The sequence below is a fragment of the Mugil cephalus genome, chromosome 19 (assembly GCF_022458985.1).
Source record: "Mugil cephalus isolate CIBA_MC_2020 chromosome 19, CIBA_Mcephalus_1.1, whole genome shotgun sequence".
NCBI lineage: Eukaryota > Metazoa > Chordata > Actinopteri > Mugiliformes > Mugilidae > Mugil > Mugil cephalus.
Genome location: NC_061788.1, coordinates 22,756,410 through 22,783,445, shown reverse-complemented (window position 1 = coordinate 22,783,445; position 27,036 = coordinate 22,756,410). Strand labels below are relative to the sequence as shown.

The 27,036-nt window shown below is 37.9% G+C and overlaps 1 protein-coding gene across 3 annotated transcripts; it reads left to right on the top strand.

The window, feature by feature from the left end:
- Positions 1–1,744: 1,744 nt before the first annotated feature.
- lrsam1 (leucine rich repeat and sterile alpha motif containing 1) lies at positions 1,745–25,985 on the top strand. 3 transcript variants are annotated; one of them, XM_047569746.1, is made up of 25 exons: positions 1,745–1,999; positions 3,651–3,807; positions 3,947–4,003; positions 5,896–5,940; positions 8,919–8,996; positions 9,215–9,283; positions 9,359–9,443; positions 9,536–9,657; positions 9,756–9,846; positions 10,907–11,019; positions 11,183–11,212; positions 12,807–12,929; positions 14,406–14,542; positions 14,648–14,692; positions 17,874–17,944; positions 18,368–18,467; positions 18,583–18,670; positions 18,797–18,871; positions 19,264–19,344; positions 20,988–21,083; positions 22,718–22,816; positions 22,902–23,033; positions 23,841–23,907; positions 24,450–24,622; positions 25,234–25,985. In XM_047569746.1, exons 2-25 carry the CDS (start codon positions 3,736–3,738, stop codon positions 25,354–25,356), a joined length of 2,172 nt encoding a protein of 723 aa, XP_047425702.1. In that variant the 5' UTR covers positions 1,745–1,999; positions 3,651–3,735; the 3' UTR covers positions 25,357–25,985. The 3 variants fall into 3 exon arrangements, with proteins under 3 accessions (XP_047425702.1, XP_047425704.1, XP_047425703.1); XM_047569747.1 differs by having other exon boundaries at positions 1,746–1,999; positions 24,453–24,622; XM_047569748.1 differs by lacking the exon at positions 23,841–23,907 and having other exon boundaries at positions 24,453–24,622.
- Positions 25,986–27,036: the final 1,051 nt, after the last annotated feature.

Sequence of the window (27,036 nt, the reverse complement as noted above, 5' to 3'; positions counted from 1 at the left end):
CTGTTTCTGTTGTTGTAGTACCTGCTGTGAAGTCATCTTTTTACTGTTCTGTCCCACATGTCCATGTCCGTTATGTAGACTAGTTGACAGATAGCTAACACGACATGCGAATTCCAGTAACCACAGAATCCAGGAGTTTTCTCTCAGAACTTTAGTTATATTCATTCAATCCTTTTATCTGTTTCTTTCTTTCCTTTTCCTTATTTGTAAAACTGTATAAACAACACAGAAAAAAATATATGTTCAAATAAACATTGTGAATGAATTGTTACATTGCTACTACATGTCATCGCTCTACACACACGCATAAATATAACTCACATAACAGCATGTAAATAGATCTACTGTATGTCTATGGGAGAAACTATGTGAGCATGCACAGGCATACCCACTTCACATCCCTACTCGCAAACAAGATTGACACAGAGAACGCGTAGATAGAAAGTGATGTTGTGATAGGAGAGAGTGTAGAAAGTGTCAAAAAAGACTGGAAAAAATGTGAGGGACAAATTCAGTATTGCGGTGGGCCACCATCTCTAATTGCATCTTATTGCACGGCAAAAACATTCCTGTGTTTTTCCTGATTGAGCTACAATTGAATTGATTTCAAACATAACAGAAATACATTTAAAGCCGTAAGAAAACTAAAGTTTAGTGTCAAAAAATTAGTAGGTGGAAGCAAAACTTATCCCCCTTTCTCACTTATTTATAAATAAATAAGGGCTAAAACTAAATACAGCCTTAAATAAATCAAGACGACTCACAGTAAAAAAATACACCTCTCCTCAGTAAATACTTTTTGATATTTTTCCGATTTCACCTCAGAGTCCCTTATAGACATAATAATTTCTCAATAAACGGCTCTGTTGTTGCCCCCTGGTGTGCAGTGTATCGCATACTTATGGCCAATGTGTCTTCCATCCACTGTTTACACTATAAACGGACGTGCGTCGTGTGCTTGCGTTGCTCGCGTCGATTATGAACCAAGTTAGCTGGGAGCACCAGCAACTAGAAGAAGGCGGTTGAGCACTTACGTGGGTGGAGCAAATGGTGGGCCCAAATAGCGATCGCAATACCTGACTGTTGCGCCAAACCAAGAAGCCCAATAAAAATAGTGTATTTCACATCATAGCTTTATAAAGAATATAACACAACAGAGTAATCTATTTATTTATTTTAAACTCGGAAGTGTATTGAGGGAATGGCCACATTTACTATAGCCAAAGTAATACAACAACAACAACAACAACAACACTAAAAAATGGAATAAGTAAAATAATAACATCATTAAAATAATTTATTCTTTAACTATTAAGAACTACCATGAAATGAATACTTGCATCTTAATTCTCCTCCAGTGCTCTCCTCCTCTGTCCTCTTCTGTCCATCTCATCATAAATGCCTCGTATTCTGTGTTGTGGTATAACCTGAGGTGTTTCACGAGGTTTGTTGTGTTGCCACAACTCAGTAGTTTAGTTACTTCCACTGTCCCTACATTACCTCGAATGACTGATACAATTTTCCCGCGTGTCGGGCGCTAGTAAAAAATAAATAAATAAATAAATAAATAATAAAAATAGAAATAATAATTTATACTATATTGATCCCCGAGGAGAAATCCTGTCCTGCTGTTTGGCCCATCCATTTGTTCACACAGTAGTGTGTACAGTTGGAGCAGTGGGTATGGTGCTACACAATCATACTGTAGAGGGCGATACGTATTTTACAGCTGGTTGCAACCGGTAATAACTAACAGAAGAAGAAAACCATTAGCGTCAGTAGACCGTTTGTTATGATTTAATAGTAAACTGTAGGATAAGAGGAACCAGCTCGACAGGCCTGAGTTATATTACTGTATTTATATTTGTGTAACGAATGAGGACTGTATCATATGCGCATGTTGCTCTACTGTATTAAATGACGTTAGCAAATATCGAAAGTCCATGTTAGTTCTTATGCTTCGTAGGAGTAAAGAGCAGTGACCTAACAACAACAGTGTGTGAGTATGAAACCTTGCATCAGTGTAACTCTTATGTTCTTTGAGCTATAGGTCGTGTTGTCACCGTTTAAGGCTTTTCGTTAGCATGCTAGCTTTGTTAGCAAGCTATTGTGTATAGACTGATGGGAAGCTGCGATGGAGTAACCGTCATCAGATGCACTATAACATTAGTTAGCTTTGCAGCGAATTACACACAGCGACCCAGTGTCCATTCGTACATAACACCAGTATTAACGTATTAACGCCAGTTGTTGTAAGGTACAAAGTCTAGCAATGTTAATTTTAAAAAATATATATAGCATTTGTGCTTGTCACGCTCTATACGGTCACGCTCTATGAGCTACGTAATTTACAGTATATCCTCCCCACGTCACACCGCGCCCATGTCCTCACGCACTTTGTTGTGTATGACCTCGACTTTCTACTCCGCAGTGTAGATCAAACGTGAGAATTTTCTAATATGAATCCGTTAAAAATATAAATAAGACATACATATACATCTCTGTCTTCTCCGTAATCAATTTTATATAATACGCTGCACTTCCCCAATTCCCTCAAATAATGTACTGTCTTTCTGTTCCATACTTCTTCAAACAATGAACTATGTTTTCCAATGACTCCTCTTCCAGACACCCCTTTGACCCACTTGCTTTTTCCTCAACCAATTTAAGTTGTTTGTTTAGTGTTGTGGCCCAACCATCTTTCGGTCAAACCCAGATTGAAAATTGCACGTTGCATTTTAAATGTGGATACTGTGCCCTATGGATAGGCTGGACTGTAGTGTAGAGACTATGAATAAAGATGGACGGCTGAACAACTCTAAAGTGAAGAAGCTCTCCCATGTAGCTAGTTGCAGTATAGAGGACATGCATTGACGTCACTGCCGCCCGGGGCCACGCCCCCTTAAGTAGCAAATCTTGGTGAAATGTAGAAGTAAATACAGCAAGTCTGGGAAAAATGTGGATTAACAGATCAAATTAAAGTCAATTGGACTGGACAGTGATCCATACGAACTGGTGTTGATTTTAAAAAGTGGATTAGCCTCAGTTACAGTTTGTTTAAGTTAGTTATATGTCATTCGAATTATGATAAATGTAACTAAATAAATGACGCTAAGTGCTTTACTGAGAAGTATTGTTAGCCGTACAATCCTGTAGCTTATAGACAATTTAATGGTAAGACTTTTCAGAGATATTTTACAGTAAGAAAATATACCGTTATCAGTGCCAATCATAACGTGCTGTCAGGAAACTCTGTGTGCAAACTGTTACATATTCAGAATATGTATGGTGAATAAAAAAAACATTGCATATACCTCCTACAGAACAGTGTATGAGTTTTTTATTAAACACAATTAACCCTTTTGCGCAGATTGTAATAGTTAACTGAAATTGCATTATATTACTAGTCCTGGTTTGGAGCCCTTTGTTTAACAAAACATTTGAATTCCAGTGAACCCTTTACATTCACAACCATTTCCTGGATCTGTATGTTTAGACAATGAATAATTATGCAAAATATATTTGAAATATATTAAAATATTGTACCTAACATGACTAGTTTGTATGATTAGAATATTCATAATCTCATTATTAGTCCTTGCTGTCTATACATTTCCTTTGTGCTCAGTGTTTTTTAACCTGTCCATTAGTGTTTTGGACCAACTCTTGCTGTAGTGGAGGGGGCAAGGGCAAAACCCAGCAGGTAGCGACACAGCAGGACAGACGGGACTCAAGATGCCTCTGTTCTTCAGAAAGAGGAAGCCTAGCGAGGACTCCCAGAAAAGATTGGAGCATCAGTTGTGCCGGGTAAGAACAGTGCCTCACAGCTTTAGATAAATCTATTTCTGGCTGTGGGGTGCATATATTTAATCAAAGATGCACCAGAAGAATTGTATACACTGTTAATATAATATTTGATTTTAGGTGTAAAATTCTTTCTTTTCAGTCAAAAGAAGCTGGTGCTGATGACATTTTGGACATTTCATCTTGTGAGCTGTCAGAGGTTAGTATGCAGCTGTCCACACATGCGAGGCAAGGTTTACATATTCTACTTATTTAAATACACTGGAGAAGCATCTTGATTTAAAAAGAATTAAGCCATTTTTGGAGCACAGGGTTGTTCTCAGCCCCGTTTTAAAACTTAGAGGCACGATCACGCGTCCCTGACCACTCCCCTCAAACCCACCCCTCCACGCCAAAATCCTGCCAGTAAGATGACGCTGAAAAACAAAACATCGAAATTGAAAACCAGTCTCACTGAAAAAAAGACATCAATGATTTTTTATGATATACGAAAGACTTTTATTACAATGCCAAATATTATTTTCAATGCCAAATTATTTTTTCAGTGCTGATGATTTTTTATTATTTTTTCAGTGCCAAAGATTAAAGACAGGTTTCTGGCCCCAGATGATTCAGGCCATGGAAACGGAGCCAACTTCGTTTTGAAAAAGTTTTCCTTAAACATAGTGTCGTCTCAGGAAATATTTGTGTCCACACAAAACCACTCAAATGCTGTAATATACAGTCGCCCTGTGGGTGGCCCTGTAATCCAGCCTCATAAATCAAAACAACAACAAAACAGAGAAGAAGAAATAGAGCATAAGATTCTGTAATGGCGATATCAAGCTCAGTAGACAAGCGCGACATTATGGCTTACCATAGTCGTTGTAGTTGTTTATGGTGTTGGTAGGGTTAGCGCATGCGCAACATGAGGAGGAGGTGCGATTCAAGAAAAATCCCTATAGGCTGTACACACAGAAACAGCAGGGTGGCGTTTAAGGATTTATCCATCTTGGGGGCTGGTTTCAATCACGTGCACTCGAAGACTGTATTGCTTAAAACTGACTATTTTAACCCTTTATATACCAGTCTGAAAACATGCAATACTACATTTTTTATTTTTTTTATTTATAAAAACCCCACAAAAACTGAATTATTTTCCATAAAATAAACAGTAGGTGGATGGGGCTTTGGTGGTGATTAGGGACTTGGATTTATCAAAGATTAGAAATAAATTTGATTTGATTGCATTAGTATTTTTTATGTAGTGCCAGATACTCCCTCTGGACACCTTTGTGGGCAAAAATGCCCCATAGACTTCCATTCAAACCGTATTTTTTAATGTGGCTGTCATTCCAGTATAAAGCCATGCCTTCTGTAATGTTAGCATTTAATTTAGAAGAAAAGTACTGATATTTGACATTTTTACTGTATTTGAACAGATTCAACCATTTTTTTCCATTGTAGGTCAATGCATGAAATAATCGTAAATATCCCATTTATATAATTCCTGGGGTATTCCAGTTTGTGTGTGTGTGTTTGTGTATATGTCTAAGTGTGTGTGCAAGAGAGACACTGTGTGAATCTGTAGCATGAACTGATCATTCCATTGTTGGTAAAGGCCATCTTCTTTTGAGAGATGTTTTTCATGACTCTTTGAAGAGGTGTTGTCCACCAGTTATATTATGGAGCTGTGTGACTACCATTCGAATCAAATCGGCATCAATATTTCCGTATCAATCCACCCGTCATGACGAAATGCACAGGGCAGCGTTTTCAAACTTTTCCACTCTGGAGGCCACTTTCAAAAATGTGTGGTTTTCGTTTTTCCGTCTTAATGGCTGGCTCTGTTTGCAGTGAAACCTGTCTTTGTGGTAATGGGCCAAAAATTAGCATATACAGGCTCCCGAAATGCTGGTTCTGTGTAGACAAAACAACCATACAACAAAAAACTGGTGTATACTCCTAAAGCCATCTCCATGTGGACAGGGCCTCAGGGCCAGCATTTATAAGCATACTAACCTATGCTTATTATACTTATAAATTAGTTTGGGGTTACTGCTGCACATAAAGTCATCTTCTGTATTTGTTCTGTTCTATAATCTGCCGTAGGTCCCCTCGAGTGCCTTTTCCATATGTAAGGTGCTACAGAAGAAGGTAAGAAACATAAACACATATAAGTACAAGTGTGAAAGCATCCAAGACCAATTGAGAAAGCGTATGATAAGATAACTCAAACCACATTTGGAGTGTCTGGGCCACTTAAACCTGCATTTTGTCCCACTGTCAACTTGTATTTCCCTGGTCACATTGATTGTCTGTTTAGTCAAGTCAAGTCAGAGATTTGTTTTCATTGCTGCAAAAAGCACATCAGTGAAATTATGGCGCATATGAAAGCTGGTGGTTTAGCGAGCTGTCCACCGACTGCAGGATGACATGTGAGTAGTTAGTGTGGCAGCTCTACTGCTATTGGTGTGTGAGTGTGTGATGATGAGTGAATGAGAAACATTTGAGTATCACTCAAAAAGTTCCACCAAAGTGCTATATACGTGCAAACCCTAATTCTTGTTCATATGTCCCCATATTGGGTCACACACAAAAAAATGTGCTTTTCATTGTTCTGACAGTAGTAGTGGTCCATAATTAATAGCAGCTGTTACAATGTTCCGCTCTGCCCCATGCCAGTGTTTATTTGAATACAGTGTGTAAAACTGTGATTGGAGTTCTGGTTCGAGATGCATGCATGGATGCATTTTCATACTAGGTGTGAACACACATGCATACTTGCAATGGGATCAATCAGGATTAGGGATGTCACGATTACAGTTTTCCTTAGTACGATTATTGTCAGAGAATTTATCACGATATTGCGATAATCACGATTATTATGTGTTGATTGATTCCACATATCTATTCATATGTAAAATCACATGAACACTCCTTACAGGTCTTAAAGTTTCCTTTATTTCTATCTTTTGATGCTAAAATATAATTATATTACTAATTATATGATCCGGTATTTGTATTTGTACACATATACACCTGAGCAAAAAGAAAACAACTTGATGAAACGTTGGATAATTTAACATGTATGGTCAGTCACCAACATCATGTCATATTTTCAACAGACCACCGTGTAATGAGAACGTCAGCGATCAAAAGAGGAGATAATAAAGAGAAACGGACATGTAGTGTTAAACTTCTGGGCCATAATAACCTCGTTCTTTATTGATAAAGCGAGCGCCGATCAGGGGATCGAGACACTTGAGGAAGTTTACAAAGTGACAGGTGGTAACCGGTAGATTAAGAACCCCAAAGAGTACTGAGCAAGATAGTTATCTGTTGTTTACCTTAGTAGTCGCGAGTACCCGAGACATTTGAAGGAGTGGCGGCTAGGATTTAGGATTAGCGACCCGCCGCTGGAAACACTACGTGGGTGTTGCCACGCAGTGTTTTTCGTCCTCTACTTTAGTTCTGTTTGAGTTGCCTTTAACTGTGGTTCTGGAATACTATTTTCTGACGGTATTCAGGAAACGTTACGATCAATTAATTGTAGTGCTTGATAACGCAATTAATTGTGAAAGCGAGTAGTCGTGACATCCCTACTCAGGATGCATGTTACTTCTAGGACCACTGACTTTAGACCACCTCTGGAGGTAGTGAGGGTTATGTGTGACCACATTCTTTAAGTGTGTGAACCACATCTTTTTTAATTAACAAATAAAATCATTGAATTATATACTCAGTATACCAAGACCTTTATGTACCTTTATTTTTGGAGATTTTTTTTTCTTTCACTACTGCTAGGAGTTCTCCAGTGACATTACCATGAATTATGAATGAACTGAAGCAATGTGGTTCTGTGAAGAAATGAATACTCACTTGACATGTGTGCTCTCTGTTAGGAAGAGAGCCATCATGCCTCATTATCCGTTGTAACAATGTTGGCACACTTATTTGTATCATGTCAACATGCAGCTCACACAAACCATACACACACCCACAAGCAACTTTTCATTGTCACCTTCAGTGAAATTACAATGGTAATAGTGATTTTAATCCACTGTTTTGAGCCAACAGCTGTTTGAGCAATATTCCACTTGCAGCTAACTGATGTGTTTATTTGCATGCAGAGTGGAACTGAAATTTGATTTCGCGTTAAAGACTTAGACAGACTTTAATGATCCACAATGTTACAAATTGCAGTTGAAAAATAATGGTGACAATGAAAAACTGAAACTGAAAAAAAAACCAAAAAAAAAGTGCATGTAGGCAAAGCATCAAGTAGCATATACATAATGTATAAGCAAAAGTACATAATACTAGAATCCAGACTGATGCATGATGCAGTGTGTGTGGGAGTGTAGTAGAAGATAGAACACATGGATAAGCACCTGTTCAGACAACTCAATGCTGAAGGCTTAGAATCAGAATTGAAATACTTTATTAATATTTCAAGGAAATTGTTTCTGTTGCTGTTGCTCCCATAAAGCGACTGTTGCAAGGAGACTGAGTAATATAAAACTATGTATATAAACAAGTATAAACTAAACATGCATAAAAACTGAGCAGAGGTAAATGTTTTCAAATAAATCATGGTCTAGAGTCTGAAGTGATAAGAGTCCAACACTCAGCCAGAGGAGTTAGAAAGTTTGATGGTCCCAGTCAGAAATGACCTCCTGTTGTGTTCTGTGGTGCATTTTGGTAGGATAAGTCTATTCCTGAAGATACTCCTTGGACTGGCCAATGTTAGTGTGGAGAGGCTGGGAGGAGTTGTCCAAAATGGCCTTCACTTTTGGTAACATCCTTCTCTCTGACACTGTGGTGGAAGAGTCCAGCTCCACTCCTACAACATCACTGGCCTTGCAGATCAGTTTGTTGAGTCTGTTCATCCGCCATTCTCAGCCTGCTGATGCAGCATTAGAGGGTATACAGTAGTACCCAGTAGTTATATATTGGAAAGGTTTCATGTGTTGGTGGGAACATTTTGTGTAACATTTATCAGCTGGAGTTGATCACCAATCTGTCACGTTTAGCCCTGGGACAGAAACACTCACAGGAAGGTACTAGAGATTACACTGTGTCCACAGTTGAACAATCAGCTGTCAAGCATGTCCTCTGCTGTCCTCCTTCAGGTACTTATCCTCCATAACAACGAACTGAGGTATCTGTTGCCCAAAGGATGTGACATCAGCAGTCTCTGTAATTTAAAGGTAAACCAGATGCAAACATGATTTGACATTTAAATGCCTGTTGAAATCATATAATAGTGCAATCTGTTTTTGCACTTTCAAACATATACAGATAAAATGGTGGCCTGGAAACCAAGCAAAATCATGTCAGTGTCAAAAATATATTTCACATGCTGCTGGTGTCAGAGGACAAATCATTAAAATACACATAACATAATCTTTCTGTTTTATTCTAAAAGGTTTTGGATCTGCATGAGAACAAGCTCACTTCACTCCCAGAAAACATTGGGAATCTGGTAGCACTACAGGTAAAGAGCACACTTCCAGAACACAGGAAATTTGTATGGATGGATACTAGTCATGATCTTATCGTTTTCTGGCAGATTCTAAATGTGGAAAAGAACCGCTTGAAGGCCTTGCCAGAGTCCATTGGGAATCTGCGACTCCTGCAGACGCTCAATATAAAGGGTATAATATTTACTACTGCCTTCTTGCTCATGAGTCCGAAGACAAGGATAAACAAATAAAATTGGATATTTTTTTCCATCACTGTCTAACAGCCAACTGTCTTAGTGAACTTCCGTCATCATTTGGTGGGTTGAGTAGCTTGCGCACCCTGGACCTGAGTGATAATGAGATTGTTCAGCTCCCCAAAGCTCTGGCTTATATCCGCACCTTAGAGGTATGTTTCCTGAGATCAAAACTAGAGTAATACAGAAAGGCTAAAAAAATGAGAGGGTATTCTACAAACCATGTGTATGTTTGTATTTGCTGTGACAGAGCCTTACTCTTAATGCTGATAAGATGTCCTACCCACCTGCGTCTGTGTGTACGGACGGAACAGAGAGCATCCAACGTTTCTTATGCACTGGTAAGGTCATGAACCGAAGGGTTAGCGGTTCGATCCCCCGAGTGTGCCATATGCCGAAGTGTCCTTGAGCAAGACACTGAACCCTCAGTTGCAACTGGCATTGGTGTGTGAATGTGTGTGTGCTTGTGTGAGCGAATGTGTCTGACTGTAAAAGCGCAGTGTGTGTGTGTGTGTTTGAGTACCTTTGGGTAGGTGGAAAAGCGCTATATAAGAGCAAGACCATTTACTTACATTATTATTATCTCTTATTGTAAGTGTTAAATTGGGCCAGAGTCTATTGTTTCAATCTGACCTAACAAATGAGGAATGTCAACTTCTCTTTTTGACATTATTAAAAAACTGTTGAACCGCTCCAGCAGGACTGGTGTGTGTGACACAGTGAGAGAAACTGCCCTGTAATTATGCGTGAGACACAGCACCTCTAACAGTATTACTTCTTTATAGTAACTCTTCTGACTTGTTATTTCATGATGAGTGAGATGGGCTAAATACATTTCTGTAATGTCAGTTGTTGAGCACAGAATTGATTTCTACAGTGAAATCATTAAGAATGTGCAGTGAAATCCTTTTTGTATTGTTTCTTCTGAGAATTGCAACATATTTTCCTGGCTTTTTTTTTATTTCAGTTTGATTTCAGTTTTACCGTTTAAATGCAATAATGTTAGTACTAGCAGCATCACTGGAAGCAAGGAATTTATCTGATCCCTTACAAATGGAGAGTAATAAAAATACTATTCATTGTACTCAACCTATAAGTTACCATAGTCCCCAAATAACTAAAACAAAGCGTATCAAAAAACTTGACATTTGAACATGCACCAGTATCATATTAACTACCTAAAATGACAGAAACCTTCCTTGAACCACCCTGTTTTAGTTGGGCCCAAGTCCCTCCACTTTGGCTTCACATTTGAGAAGCAGTTCCACTGTCCATCCTTAGACGTTAATGATCCACAGGGGAAATGAATTTGTCATAATAGCTTAGTTGTTACAAAAAGAGCGATTATAACATGTTGTACGTGGAATGACCTATGTGCTATATCTCTGTGACCACCTCTAGAGCTGGGAGAGGAGTACTGCCCTCCATCACAGTATCTCCTGCCAGTGCTGGAGAGCGACTGTGGTAAACAGAGCTCTGACTGTTTCGATGGGTTGGCAGCAGAAGCCTGGCAGGTACAGTAGATGTCACAAAAAAATACACGACCATGTAGAAGAAGAGAACCCTGCTACATATCTGTATTATTTGTTGGCATTTTGTTGGTTTCTGCTTATACCATGTGTATATTAATTTTTTATCAAAGATATTTAATCAATTTGTCCTCCCTTTATGTTGCAGAACAAATTCAGCGACTACGAAAAAAGAAAGGTTTGTGATTCCGTCACACACAGTTGACATAATCACTATTAAATTCTGCCTTCAGACACACCTACCCCTTTCTTTGCATTCATTTAAAGTATTTATATTTGGATTAGGGTTAGCAATTTGGATTCAGTTTTGAGTGTTGCGAGCAATAGACAGGATTGTTCACTGTCATTTGTTCTGTAATGCAAAGAAAAACTGAAAATAAAAATACCTTGATAAAAATGTTACTCAGTAAGTGTAAATTAACAACCTATCAAAAACATTATGTGGAATATGGAACAGATTGCTTGCAGTGATAAACCTACAGAGATTTAGAATCAACTAAAGTGCCTCTCAGCTCTGAATAGCATAGTCTGCAGATTGTTTAAGATTTTAGGAGACAAGAGAAACAGAACTTTTACTGATTCAAGTTCAAGATGTTACAATAACACAGGGGATTTATATGGAAGATAAGTACTCCTGAGCTGCCTCCTTTCAACACAGAGAGCATTAGAGGTATTGCCCATTATGACTTTTAGACACCTCTTATCCTCTTTTTTTTGTCATGGTTTTCACACTGTCCAGTTTGTTCCCCGCCACTGAGATGGCCTCGCTGATTCGTTACATAAGAAGAGAGAGTATTGTCAATTTAGATGCAAGACCATAAGTTTTGTGGAACATATCTCACATATCTCATTACCAGAAATTTTACAATGAAACTCACAACAGCACTGTTCTATAGACAAACTATATCACTTCTAACAGTTAATTGAATCAGCCATGTTAGCCATGTCTTCGTAATTACTATCCAAGTTGTGCTCAGTTACTCACCAGTCCATGAGAGCAAAATATTCAGTAGTTTTTTTTGACAGATTTTGCAGTTTCAATGAAGAATGAATTTTTTTTTCTGACAGATAAGGCTAGAGGAAACTTCCGTAATTGCTCCTTTTGCAGCAAAATCTTAGCGGATAAAAATACTGTGCTGACTAGATGACTATTTCACTTAGTGGTGTGTTCATGCATGCTGTTTGGTTGCACCTTTGGTTAAGGCTTGTATGTTCATTTCATCTCTATCTTGGTATTGATAATTTTATTTTATACTTAGACTTGGACAGACTTTAATGATCCACGAGGGAAATTATTTGGTCACAGTAGCTTAATTGTATATAAAAGTAACACTCTTAAAAAACACAAGTAAAAAGAAAGGTATAATAAAATAAGATTAGATTACAATAAAAAAAAAAAGAATTATCTAGTAAATAAAATAGAAAACAAATGTAATAAAAGAATGTAATCAAAATATGCACAGAATTAGCATTATGAACAAATTTACAAAAGTAGTTGGAAAAACGGTGTCCAAGATGACCCAGTTGTTTGGTCAGTTGCATGGCATGGATCGTGTCAAAACAAGTCCGACAAAAAACAACTAATAACACAATGAGAATAACCTGAAAAGGTAAAAATCACAGAGCTACTGGCAACATGCTGCCACTGTTTCAGGCACATTTTTCAAAAAAACAAAACAAACTGCAAGCATTTTTTTTTTTTTAAATATACAAAGTATATGTACACATGTTATTGTCTTTGCAGCATGTTACCGGTGTGTGTGTCCTTTCAGGAGCAGAAGCAGCAGGAAAAGCTTGCCTTTGAGTGGCACCTGGATCAGAAACAAAAGGAGCACACCCAGCTGGTACTCATGAACACCTACCACAAAGAAAACATCCTCAACTCAGTCCGACTGGTATGCCTCTTAATAATAATAATAATAATAATAATAATAATAATAATAATTATTATTATTATTATAATAATTATAAGTGGGTGGGTGTTAAGTGCTTGCTCAGGGCACCACAGCCAATGGGCAGGGCAGGACGCGAACCTAGGACCCTTTGGTCTGCAAGCTCTATCGCAGGACTTACACTAGGGACGGGCATTGAGAACCGGTTCTTTAAAAGAACCAGTTTCAACTGCTTCAATTCATCGACATCATTAGCCTTCATGCTTATTGATTCTTTTTGAGATACTCTTTACACCAAAGCACGTCATTTACATTTGATGCCCACATGATGACAAGGAAGACGTGATGACAGACTGAAACGGACGAAAGTTTGGCTTCACTTCACCACCTTCACAGGAGGAAGTGATAAAGGGAATTGACCAGGTGGCATCACTCGTGGAATGAACCGTGAACCGTTGAGAGGGGGAGAGAGTGAGAGACAAACAAAAGAAATACACTGTGTGTCTTCATGCATTTGTGTCTTCCAGGCTGGATTACGGTAATTCATTACACACACAATTTTAAAAGAAAATCTTAAAGGCCTCATTGTGCCATATCTCAACAGAAACACCCTCTCAACTATAATGTTTGGCTTGAGATTTTCCTTTTTTTAAAATGGCATAAAGTTAGGGCTGGACTGAACCATCCCTTAGTTATGCTGTTATCAGCATAGGGTTCTGGGGTACGATGCACTGAGCACCTGTCCTCTACTCTCTTCTCTTTCACATTGAGCTCCTATCTTATTTTTCTCTGGCACTGAGCTTGTATTTTATTTTCTTCTCTAATTTCCTCTCTGTTAGTACTTAAGCAATTCTGTGGTACTAATGTATGTATAACTGTTGTATAACTATATAAGTGTTGTGTGTCCAAACTGCCTATGATACCACTTACAATTACAACTCATCTGTGATAGAATTACTGCTGTCACTAACAGCTTTATTTATATTCTGTCTCGTAACATGCATCAGCGTGTACTTGCATCAGTCAGATTCTACATGTTTGCTTTAGTCAGATGTATTTATTTATGACAGATGTATGTTCTTCTATCTATCTTCTGTTCTATCTTTTTCCTCCTGCTGTACTCTTCTCTATATTCTCTGTTTCTACCTGGCTGGCCTCAGTCAGATGGGTCCTTCCATATGAGCTGGGTTCTGCTCAGGGTTTCTTCCTGTTAAAAGGGAACGTTTCCTTGCCACTTTCACCTTCATGTTTGTTCTTGGGGTTTCAAGATGGGTTTCAAATGGAAGTGTGTAAAGCGCCTTGAGACAATTTGTATTGTTATTGACGCCATGTGAAGTGAAGTGAATTGACTTGACTTGACTTAACAAAAACTCCAGAGGTTTTAGAAGCTTTAGGAGTTTTTAATACACACTTCACATGTTGGCTGAATACACTGACACTGGACATACATTGCTATGTACAATCTGGCTGATGCTTTAGGAGCAGGAACGTGTGGAGCAGGGGGTCAGTCAGCTGCAGAGAGCTCAGGAGGCAGAGAGAATGCTGGTGTTGGAAAAAGTCAGACAAGCTGAAGACAGCATAACCAATCGCATCAGCAGAATGCTAATGGACAACAGGTAGGACCAGAAGGGGGTAGTTATTAGATATTTTCAATTCACTGTATGTATCCAGTCTTCACAGATAAGGATCTGTTAACAGTAAAGTCATTTGGATCTTTTCAGGCAGAAAAAGAGTGCAGAGTTTCTTCAAGCCATGGAGGAAGATCGGTGAGTGAAGGAAATTCTGATCCATAACATTCTGATCTGTTACAGTGAACATACAGTATATGAAACACATACAGTACATGGCAACACTTAATGAATTGTTTTTGCGCTTATCAAATGAGTAATTTGAAAATAATTTTTGGTTTCTCCATGCTGGCTATAAACTGTCTAATTAGGTGTACACTGTATTTTAGGGAGACACAGAGACAGACAACTGCACTCACACCTATAGCCAATTTAGAATCACCAATTAACTTAACGAGCATGTCTTTAGAAAGTGGAAGAAGGGTGAGACCTGCTTTAAATCATTTCACACATCCTGGCCATTTGAATTGAACTCCTATAGTGTGAAAGTCAGGGTATGAGATTTCTTGGGATTAACATCAGATCACCAATTGACAGTTTCTTTAAGTTGAATGGCCCTAAGTTATCGAAAACTGTAAGAAACGATTAGATAGACAAATCTGCCACGGCCTTTGTGGGGGAGGGCAGAGGTGCTTAAAACAAGATTGGCTTTTCTCCTTTTTGCCATCCCTCTAGAGGCACCTCAGAAATTATTAAATGAAATTAATAAATTGTTTTCTCAGTTCCTATGGAAAGATAAAGAACTGAGAATTAGTTTAGAAAAATAATTTCTTCGAAGAAATAAAAATGGGATACCGGATTTACATGCATATTATTTGTCTTGTAATGGTGTATAGCCGATATACTGGGCTTTCATGAAAGAGTGGAGGTAGGTGCCTGAAGGTGGCTGGAGCACATGATCTTATTTGAAAATTGCAAAGATATCTTTTAATTATGCTTGTGTAACACTTGCGAGGGATTTCAGAATACCAGGACTTGTGGATTAGTATATCAGATAGGTTAGACTACTGGAGCAACGTAGAATGTGAGAATGAGACTTGAGAGGCAAAGTTTAAATATAAAAGTAATACCAGCTTTAGTTAAAAAAAAAATTAATTGATTAGAATAAACAGATAAACAAATAGTTTGGGGAATTGAGGGTAGGGAATTATGTGACAGGGCTGTGTGTGAGGGCGTCCCAGGTGTTGGGCCTACCACACCAGAGAGTGTAGCAGGACCTGTCCAGTGACCACAGAATATCTAGGGTTCACTTCACTCTAGATCATGTGGGTGGCTCTCCATCGCTTCACTTCACTTCACTGGAACAGGCACAACAAAAATCCAAAAGAACCAAAAACAAACAAACAAAAAAAAACCTGACCTGTCAACAGACAGGGTCAGAGAAGTATCATCAGTTACTTGGTACAGTTTGTCATTCACAGTTACCATGGCAATATAACAATATGTAATACTGCACATCTTGGCTTAACTGCTTGTTGTAACCGTTTTAACGTCTACACTCTATAATACAATTATGAACCAATTCAATTGCAAAATAAAACAAAATAATTCATTAAGACCAATAATAATAATAAAACCACGATCTCTGTGTTCGGCGGGGCACAGGCACAAAATGGCTCTGGCACCCGGTGCCGCAACGGGTTCTACACAAAATATAAACTAATAAACTTTCTGACTTTTAACCCTTTATATGCCAGTGTTTGTGATGGCATCACACATTTTTACCTACAAACAAAAAAGTCAGAAAACTAAAAAGTCAGAAATTAATCAAACTTTTGGTATTCGTGATTAGTACTGAAGTGGATTAAAAGTTTATATGTAAAAAAAAAAAAAAAAAAAGCAGACAACATTAAGAATATATGATGTTTTTGGGGGCAGTGTTTGGCTCAGTGAGTAAAGCACCCACCCCATGTATTGAGGTTACAGTCCTCACTGCCGGCAGCTCCAGTTCGTATCCCGCACTGAGCGGCCTTTCCTTTGCCGCATGTCCTTTCAATTAAACTCTAAAAAGCATTAAAAAAAAATAAAAATTCTTGGGGTGTTTTTGAAGAGGTCACTTTTGTCCCTTAATGGTAACAACGTAACAATTTAGGTTACACAGTGTGAAAATGGAGAATTATGGGCTTTGATTTTGAAATATCGAAATTTGCTTAAAAAAAAAAAGAAAAAATACACACCTTTGCCAAATATGATAACAAAAGCAGAACTAATGCTGAGTTATCACTAAAAAATAAAATGTAAAAGGACACTTTTGTCCTCATCAGGGCATGAGGATTGAGAACTTCAACATTTGTTAGATTTGGCTTTTCTTGAAGAGAACAATACTTGTAAATTGAAAGGTTAGGAAACCAAAGTCTTTTAATATAGAAAGCTGGCTAGAAGGCTATTTGGAATTATAATCTATGGAACAAGCAGCCTTGGTTCTTCGAGATTCAGGCAGTGATCACACAAGCCCACTGAGTCAAATTATGTCACTCTGGAATAACAATCAAGTAGATAATGTACCTTGATATAGCACTTGACAGTGACAAACTATGATTATGGTTATGTCTTTCATCTTTGTGTCTGTTGTGTGGGTTGTAAACATGTATACTGTACATATAGTGTGACAGTGTTAGTGTAGCCCTTTCTGCACTGTGTCTAGTGCCTGGTCTCAGCGGCTTGAACTGAACTGCTGATTCTGGGCTGGGATACATTTTGTACAGTTTTTTCAATATAGACGCCTAATGCATGGATGAAGGCCTCTCCCTCTGTGTTGTATGTGTGTGTGTGCATGTGTATATGTGTATGTGTGGTTATATGTACATAAAAAAACAATTATTATACAAAAAGAAAGAAAGTGGGAGGAAGCCAGAGTACCTGGAGAGAATCCACACAGACACAGAATGAACATGCAAACTCCACACAGAAAGGCCCAGTTGACTGACTGTGAGGCAATGCTAACCACCACACCAATGTGCCGTCCGAAAATTGTACATCATCTGTGTAAAGGATTATGTATTACATGTTTGACATTTATTTAGGATTTAAAAAGTTTTGTTGTCATATACACGGCAAAGGTTAAACTTAGCAATGAAATTCTTACTTTGCGAGTTCCCTTGCACAATTAAAATAAAAAACTAAGCTAAAGCTAAGCATATAAAATAAATAAAATAACTGAGTACGATATACAAAAGGGTGGAGTGTAGTCGGAGTATAGATAATTTAGATAATATTTTTACATTTTAACCTACATTTAGGCTCATGGCACCAAGGTTACTGTTTACTGGTTACTGTACATGCTTTACTATTATAATTCTCCCAATGGCTTTCCTTTCAGAATCCGTATGGAACATCTGACTGCCATCACACAGGAAGAAGCCAGTTCATTGAGGAAGAGAGAAGTGGCAGGTATAGCCCTGGAATTTCAGCAGATACCAAGGCAGTGCCCATAGAAAATGGAAACTGTTTTATGGTTCTGAAACTGATGCTTGATAGCGTTCGATTAGAGAACGGAAGATGAACATTCCATTGAAACCTAAATGCTGGATGCTTTAGTCAAGTCAACTATTTTTCTCACTGGACCATTGAGTAAATATGAATAGAAAACCTGCTAATTTTGTCATGAACAAGAAAGATCTTTTTGCAGCTAAACAAAAAACACATTTCTAGAAATGGATTTATAACTTGATCTTGATTTAATAGCTTTTAAATAAATAAATAAGATAATATATAATACTATATGTCAACTGCCTGTTAACATATTCTCAAATATTGATGTAAGTTTCTACCTAAAAGAAATCCAGTTAACCACTTTCTTCTGTTTGCTTTTAGCGGCCATGCAGAAGATGCTGTCAGACAACTATGCTATGAGCCTTCTCCAGGAGGCCAGTGAATGTCGCAGACAGAGCCTGGTTTCTGAGGCCTGCAGGAGGTCAAATATGCACTCTCATAAACACATAGATACTGGATCATAGAATACTTGCATGGAACTGAGAAAGTTCTGAGAAATATGTTGTGTTCTTTTTATTCCCATTGTCCTGCAACAGTATGGAGAATTTGGACAGGAAGTTTGACAAGATGCTTTCCCTTCAAGTTTTGGACAAATCTAAAGCCATTGCCCAAATCTTACAGGAGGTATGTGGTGCCTGGGTATGCCATGACTGTCATGAGTTCCTGGTGGGGAAATCATATTGACTGTGAATCACACATTTGATCTGCCAACATTGATGTCCTACCATGTCCTTTAATCGTTTTCTGCAGGAGGAGATGCAGAAAGCAGCATTCCAGGCCCTGCAGCTCCAGAAAGATGCTGTACATGGCTACATTCGCAACCAGGTCTGTGTGGGCAGGTGCAAATGTGTCACTGTTGTGTTTACAAAAAGTTTCTACTTAGACAAGTGGCATAACAAGATTATGGTCACTGTTTTCTATGATAAAATCCTCCTGGTGAAGATTTGGGAACACCTGGGCACTTTTACCATTTTTATTTATTTTGTTTTTCCACAGCTTGTTCATAAAGTAATTCATTTTTACTCATTCTAACAAAAATCACAACCTTGACCTTTTTTCCAGATTAGCAGCTGGTATCCACAGAACCCGTGTTGTATTGTACCAAGACAGAAAGTCATTTCACCAGCTCATTACCAATGTTTTCATCCTGACTTTACATTCATTACAGCATGCCCCTCACCCTGCTTGCTTTTTATCTGCTTTTTCAATGTCCCCAGATTAAGCTCATAGAAGGTGAATTAATGCAGCTGACTAAACTGGAGATTAAAAAACACAGTCTGGATGCTGAGAACCTACAGGTGGGTATCGCTGCAGTCATTCTTTGCCCTACCACATTTACTTGTTTTCTTTAAACCTGATGATGGTCATCACCACCCCCACGCAGTATGCCGGTCGGAAGTTAAGATAAATCTAATAAAAATGTCATAACAAGTATTGAATTCAGTCCCCTCAAATTTATCTTCACATCTTGGTACCATATCATGGGTTATATGGTCTGTATTTTCTTGGTCTCATCCTGTGGCTGTAATAGTTTCCATGGTAGCTGACAGTAGCTTTTTGGCATTTATTGTCAGGCTAAACATTTTTTTTTTACACATACAACATTAATTGCACTAATGGAATGCCTCACACCTTTGAGTTGGTGACCTCCTGCGCAAACTTTTAAATAATAAATGTATTCTCCTACACTTCATTAAGTAAAGTTTCTACCTCTTCAGAAGAAATGTCCATTTCTCTTTCATTTCTCGTTTTTGGTTGGATCTACTTCCTCTGTCTGAGTATGACGCTAGCAGTGTGTTGCCCTTATATGGATTGCAAAGTGCCTGGCACGCACATCCAGTTTAAGATGAAGTCATCAACATAATTCGGTGGTAATTTCATAACTCACACTCACTCACATTTTGTGTATTCCATGTAGAATTTTCTTATTTTGGTAAATGGTCTTGCTCTTATATAGCGCTTTTCTACCTACTCAAAGGTACTCAAAGTGCTTTTACAGTCAGAGACACATCCACCCATTCGCTCACACAAGCAAACATACATTCACACACCAGTGCCAGTTGCACTGGGAGCAACTGGGGGTTCAGTGTCTTGCTCAAGGACACTTCGGCATATGGCACACTCAGGGGATCAAACCGCTAACCCTTCGGTTCATGGACAACCCGCTCTACCTACTGAGCCATAGCCGCACATTTTCATGTTTTTACTTTGAGTAACGAAAAGTATAGGAGGAAAATAAAGAGAATATTCATGCATGAAGCCAATTGTTTTTATAGCTTTAATTGCAAGGTTCCTCAATCTTTCCATGGAATTTCAATAAAGGAACGTTTGTATTTGAATTTATTCTAATATTGTATTCTTAACTTCCTCATTTTTTTATTTTTTTATTTTTTATCTCAAATTTCTGAACTTCTGAAAGCACATCCAAACCAAAAACCATTAAAGGTAGCTGTGATGGTGTTCTTTGTTTCCCTTGCTGCCTTTGATTTGAATCAACTGAAGGATTTTTTGTCCTACTTGCATACAAAACATACAATAGATAGAAAATCAAACAAAAAAAAAAAAATAAAATCAGTCAATGTCTCATATTTGAGTTGTACTGTAAGCGTTTAAGTTCTTCGTCATATACATACTACTGTTCTGTCCTCAGGCCAGTGTTCATGAATGGAATTATTTTATGTACTGCCATGGAACGTGGTTCTGATATTTATGTTGCCCTCTAGATGAATTACTTCATGTTGTGTCGTTATCAGATAAGACTTTGCTATAGATAAATTGGTACTTGCCTACTTGTATTAGTAATAGGCAAATGTTAGCAACACACCCAAGTAAGATGGGGAACAATACATTTTATTAGCCTTTCTTTTTTTTCTTTTTTTTTTGTAGAGGCCCATAAGCATTTAATGATCAGTGTGTATTCTCACTCTGTCTGTGTATTCAGGAGATTCTTGTGGAACAGCGCACAGCTCTTGGTGACTTACTACAGCAGCTTTTAAAGCAGAAGGACCAGAGAGAGAAGGAGCTACGGCAGGTTCTGGTGAGGAAACAAGTGTAGTGCTTACTGCTCTAAATTCAGTCTTTTCAGTTTCAGGCCAAGTTTAATGCACTGTAAATTTTTACTTAAAAAATAGTGACTTGTTCTCTTGAAAAGGGTTTTTTGTCTAACTCAGGAGATTTTTTTCTTTACAAGTGATGTATTACATAAATTCAGTAAGACAGAAAGTACAGTCCCATCTGCTCACAAAAGAAAAGCATTTGTGGAGTAATTATGCTTTAATTATGACTCTATGACACTTTAATTAGCATAACTGTAAAAACCATATCAATACAAGTGTTACTAAATATAGTTCACAAGTCAGAGATGGTTTAGGCTAATTTAACTTAAGTGAAATATGTTTGGTACAGAGATTTGACCCAGATTTAGCCCAGAAGGTAATGGGAAGAATACGCCATATTGCTGATTACATGAGGACAAACAAGTCCTATAGACCAGTGGTTCCCAATCCGGGGTCCACGCCCCACCAAGGGGGGCGCCAGAGGTCACAGGGGGTGTGCCAAAAGTTGTCTGATCTGAGCTTACCATCAGTTTTCACCTGTTTCACCAGTCACCATTTTTTAAGCTGTATCTCCCTACATGTACAATGCAGGTCTGGCACCGTGACGGATCTCCGGCTTGTGGTGTTTGATCGCGATTTAAAAAAAGATCAACATTTGATTCGGGATGCAGGATATTGTCAGGTGGAGCAGTCAATTGAGTTTGTCTACCAGTGGAATGAGAGTAACTCAGTTTTCCCTGTCTAAACTAACATCGCTAGCCGATCAGAAAACTTGGTCAAGATCCAGCTGATGCTGCATTCACGACAACTTGGAAAAAAATTAGCTCTGAGTTGTCAAAGTCAGAAATCACTGCTTCCAAAATAAATAGCAGCTGCGACACAAAGTTTAATGTTCACTTAACTTAACTTATTTTTTCTCCTCTGAGTTAACCTGTAATGTGATTGCTGTGATATCAGAAGTCTGAGATTTCCGAGGTTTCTCGAAGGCATTGTGTAAGGCGGTGTCTTACGAAGTCGGCAAGATGGAGAGTAAATTTATGAAGCTAAGAGAATGTGTCCTAACTACAAACATGGACATAAAAAAAGTAAAAATAATAATAAGTAATACAAAATGTTAGGATGTAAAGTTTGCAGTTTAGTCCCCCTCCCTGCCGGATTAGTTCAGGCTTTCCTTAGATGTAAGTATGGGGGGGCTTCAAGGAAAAAAGGTTGGGAACTACTGCTATAGACTCATAATAGTCAAGTTTGTTCCAAGTAAAAGTTAGCATTTAGTCAAAGGAACTATGAACATATTGACAGAAACAGAAACCTCATATCACTAGGATGCAGATACTGTAAGTATACTTACATAATTTAAAGAAGAGACAGGTTTTTGTGTGTTCTTCCTCATTAAAAAGCTGCATACAAAATGTCTCTTAGGTCACTCTAACTTTGGAATTTGGATTCCAAACTAATTGTGATATCAGTAATGCTGGTCACGGGCACCAGATTTTAACTTCTGGACTACTATACTGTGCTGTTCACTGTTTATTTAATCAAAGTATTCTGTGCTGGAGACTGATATCATCCACATATCATTGTCTTATACTTAAACTTCAGTTATTTTGCTATCCAGATGGAGATGGAGCATAAGTCAGAGTCCAGTCAGCAGAATTACTGGATGATCCAGTACCAGAGACTGTTGGATACTAAGCCCCTCTCACTGCGCATGCAGGTATAGTACAGAACAGAGCAGGATGAACACATATAATCATCTGAAAACTAAGTATGCTGTTCTTAAACTGTGATCTGAACTGCAGGAAGCAGGTGTGGAGAAAGAGTTAGTCAACCTGCTGTGCAGACTGTCAGCTCAGCACTATCTGCCCATTCTGGCTCATCATCAAATGACAACTGAGGCTCTTTGCCACATGAACTCCTCTGACCTCCAAAAGGTCTGTCTGTAAATACATCACTATCACATTTTTATGCTCTGTTCTTTAACTTTGGGGCTGTAGACCATTAGCCATCCAACACTAGCACTGTTGGCGTGAGTTGCTACGTATACCATTGTCTACATGTACACCTTGTACTGTTATGAAAACAGAAGATTTGTACTCAGTAATAATGAGAATAATAGAGAGTTATCCCCATTCAAAAGAGTTAAAATGCAGTTGTGTCCATACTTAAAATATCTCAACCATACAAAACTTTTACAGTTTTCTTTGAAAGTTATCATTTGAAAATAACACATTATGGGTCTTCCCAACCCCAAGTTTAAGAAAAGTATGAAGTGTTATTTATGTGTTTGAATGATATAATAAAAAACAAACAGAGATTATAATGATAGTTACATGATAGCTACTATACATTACCAGCCACAACATTTGTGGGCATGTTTTGTTATTTTTGGAGCTAGTAGGAATGTAATTTAAATGTTCTTTGTTCTTACAGTCCCACTTGGGAAAAGCTAACAAATACTACCAATAGCTATTTTCCTGGAGGATTTTGAACTTGGTAGCAGGTTTATAGGGGCCCTGTCTAAACACAGATTATTCCTCATTACATTATACTGTGAAATCAACAATTACTTCTTGATAAGTCAAAACAAAGAACACGTATATTACTGTAGACAATAGGAAACAACTTGCTAACAAAGTCCATTAAACATCAGTGTTTATATCTTGTGCCAAAAATGAATGTAGGTTTTACAATTAGTGAATGTACAAAATAATTAGCTTTATTGAATTCTTCGTTTTCAGCTTGGTATTAATGAAGTGGGAATCCAAACAGCTCTCCTCAATTGGGCCAGAGAACGGCAGCCTAAAGGTATATTACACAGTCATTATTGCTGTTCTGTATATTATACCTTTATACCAGTACATGGTAACCAATAGTTGTGCAATCTGCGATCAACTCTCCTCTTGTCCTCATTTTCTCTCATTTAATTCAGATCAAATATGAATTATCATTGTACATTTTTACATATTATTCTAAATGAAAAACAAACACAAATCATGGCAATTCAATTAATGGACTGCGTTTTTACACTAAATGGTTTCATTGAGGATTTTTTTATGCTGTTTAAGTGTCGGTAAATAAAAAGTTTGAATATGGAACGTACACCATAACTGATGTAAGATACTGATTGTAAGATGATGATTCAAACTACAGTGTTGACCAGCATGAAACTTGTGTTCAATTGTGCCACTGTGATTCTCATCATATTGCTCTTTAGTAGTGAGTTATGGATGAGTTAACTATTGATGCAGTTGATCACATAGAGAGAATCGGAGAGAGGCTGATTTGCTTAACATGATTAGTCAGTTGAGGAGTGGGCACGATGAACTACTGATCTTCTGCTGCTCCAGCAGGAGCCTGTAAGGATGCCCAGCAGGAAGAGGAAACAGTTGTCCCCACTGCTCCTTCCTTCGTCCAGAGTCCCAGCCCTCCGCTTACACCAGGGACCCCTGTCACCCCCTCAGCCCCCACCCCGGTCGATGGGCCAGGCAGTTCTGAGTGTGTGGTGTGCATGGAGACTGGGGTAAGATGTTCTTAAACAAAAATTGGAAAGTACTCTCTAAGTCTTAATAATGAATTAACAGTACAAATATTAGGTGTTATATTGTTGATCACTTCTTATGTATATAGTCTAAGCTATAGTACTGTCTATTAATCTATATGAATAAAATGTTTTATAGCTGGAAAGATACAAGCAGTGCACAACATTTTTCTAAATTATACAAGGGTGGTTTGTTTTGATTTATTAGTTCTTTTATTTTGTTTGTCTCACTATGGCTTTGCAATCAAGTGCTTAGTGTACATTAACTCCAAAGGGAATAGAATTGAGCAGATTTGTTCAGCTACATGCTACATACTTTATGACTTTGGTTGTAAACGAGTGAATGTTACTGTGGGTACCTAACTAATTGTCTAGAAATGCTAAGAATTGCATCTCCTGTTAGAGCTAAACCATATCCCATATTTTTACACTTTGTGTTGATTACACGTTCTTTCTGCCAATTTAGCATATTGTTAAATGTAACAAATTTAAACATATACTGCATAGAAGTAATATTAAAGCTTAGCATATGTGAGGTACATGTCTGCTGTCCTCCAGATGGGTGATTGTGTCTTATCATTGTCCCTCTGCAGTCCCAGGTTATCTTCCTGCCATGTGGTCACGTATGCTGTTGTCAGGTCTGCAGCGATGCTCTTCAGAGCTGCCCTTTGTGCCGCAGCAGCATATCCCAGCGCATTCGGCTCTACCGCAACTAGAACCAACCGCTGTACTGGTGTGTTATCAGCCACCACTTTATTTATGCACGATCGTTAAAGCTGCTGTGAGATAAATTTGTCTTATATAGAAGAGCTTGTAGCAGGTCTTTAAAGCGCTGAGCCATTTTCATGTATCAATAAAACAGTGCTCTGTGATAGCTATTCAGCAACATGTACTTGTAGCCATCTTTTTAATAGCCATGTTGTCCTATTATCTCTGCTGTCCACAAATGTTTTATTTAGTTATTTACAAATAACAGTTCATTGGTATTAATTTTGTCTTTTTGTGTTATACTGTATATTAAGAGCCAAGTGGACCACACCACTCATATAACCTTCTTAGTTGATGTGTGCCTTTTTTTGGAAATCTATTTTCTAAAACTATGTGTTTGTGTTGTCAACCAAAGTAACATAAGTCCCACATTGGTTTAAGTTTACTGGAGTATAATCTGTTTTGTTTGTTTGTTTTTGTCGCAGCTTTTTGCTCTCATTGCAGACCATCACTAGTACAACCTTGTGTTGTTTTTTATAGGCCATTCCACAACAGTGTTGCCCTCTCTGCCAGGGACAGAGGATTAAATTGTATCATGTAAACAAGTTGATTTGAGTAAAAAGTTGCTGGACCTCGATTTAACATTTTTATTTATTTAAATTATATCACACCTCACATCCTATTCTGTATTGTATACATATGATACTGTACATATTATACAGTTCCGCATAATGTTGTCGGTGGGATTCAGGTTCTCAGATCTGTCCTTCCAAAACATGAATTATTTTTATTATTATTTATTTATGTTTTTTTTGCCACTCTTTAGTTTATTTGGCTCATTGTGAAGGTGAAATATCTCCTTAATTCAGATTTATAGCAGACATCAGAAGGTTCTGTACCACAGTTGACTGGTTTAAAATGATGCAAATGTTAGTGCAGTCTTTGAATAATTAACATAACAATATAACAAACTTTTACTTACTTTTTAACATACTGTAGTGGTGTGTCATCACCCGACACTTTCTCTATGTGTGCACAATCTTAACGCTGCTGTGAGTAAACTTTGTCTGATAAAGAAGAGCTTTTAGCAGGTTTTTAAAGCGCTGAGCCATTTTCATGTATCAAACAGGGCTCTGTGATAATTTAAGAACAGAAATACAGAGTAACAATGGTCAAGCTTTTTAAAGTACATATCATACCATCATAATAATCAAAATATCTCCAGCGTGTGTCCCAAGTGAAACTAGTATTGATGCAGACTATGTTTGTACTGTTGAAACACACAACACGTTTTCTAGGAATTGTGCGCTTCTGAAGCTGTCTGCAGTTTCTGCAGCTACAATTGTACAAAATAAATGTGGCGCCACAACTCTAAAAAGCATACAGAGACTTTGAGAAGCTTGTCCAGAATGTACTTGACTGTTCACTGAACAGTAAAGCAAAGTAGCTTTGTGCAATAACCAGACTGTTCTCTGTAAACCCTAGAGATGGTTGTGCATGAAAATCCCAGTAGATCAGCAGTTTCTGAAATACTCAGACCAGTCCGTCTGACACCAACAAACTACCAATACACTACATTCAAAGTCACTTAAGTCCCCTTTCTTGAACTTCAGCAAGTTGTCTTGATCACATCTACATGCCTAAATGCATTGTATATCAGCCATGTAATTGGCGGATAGCTATTTGGC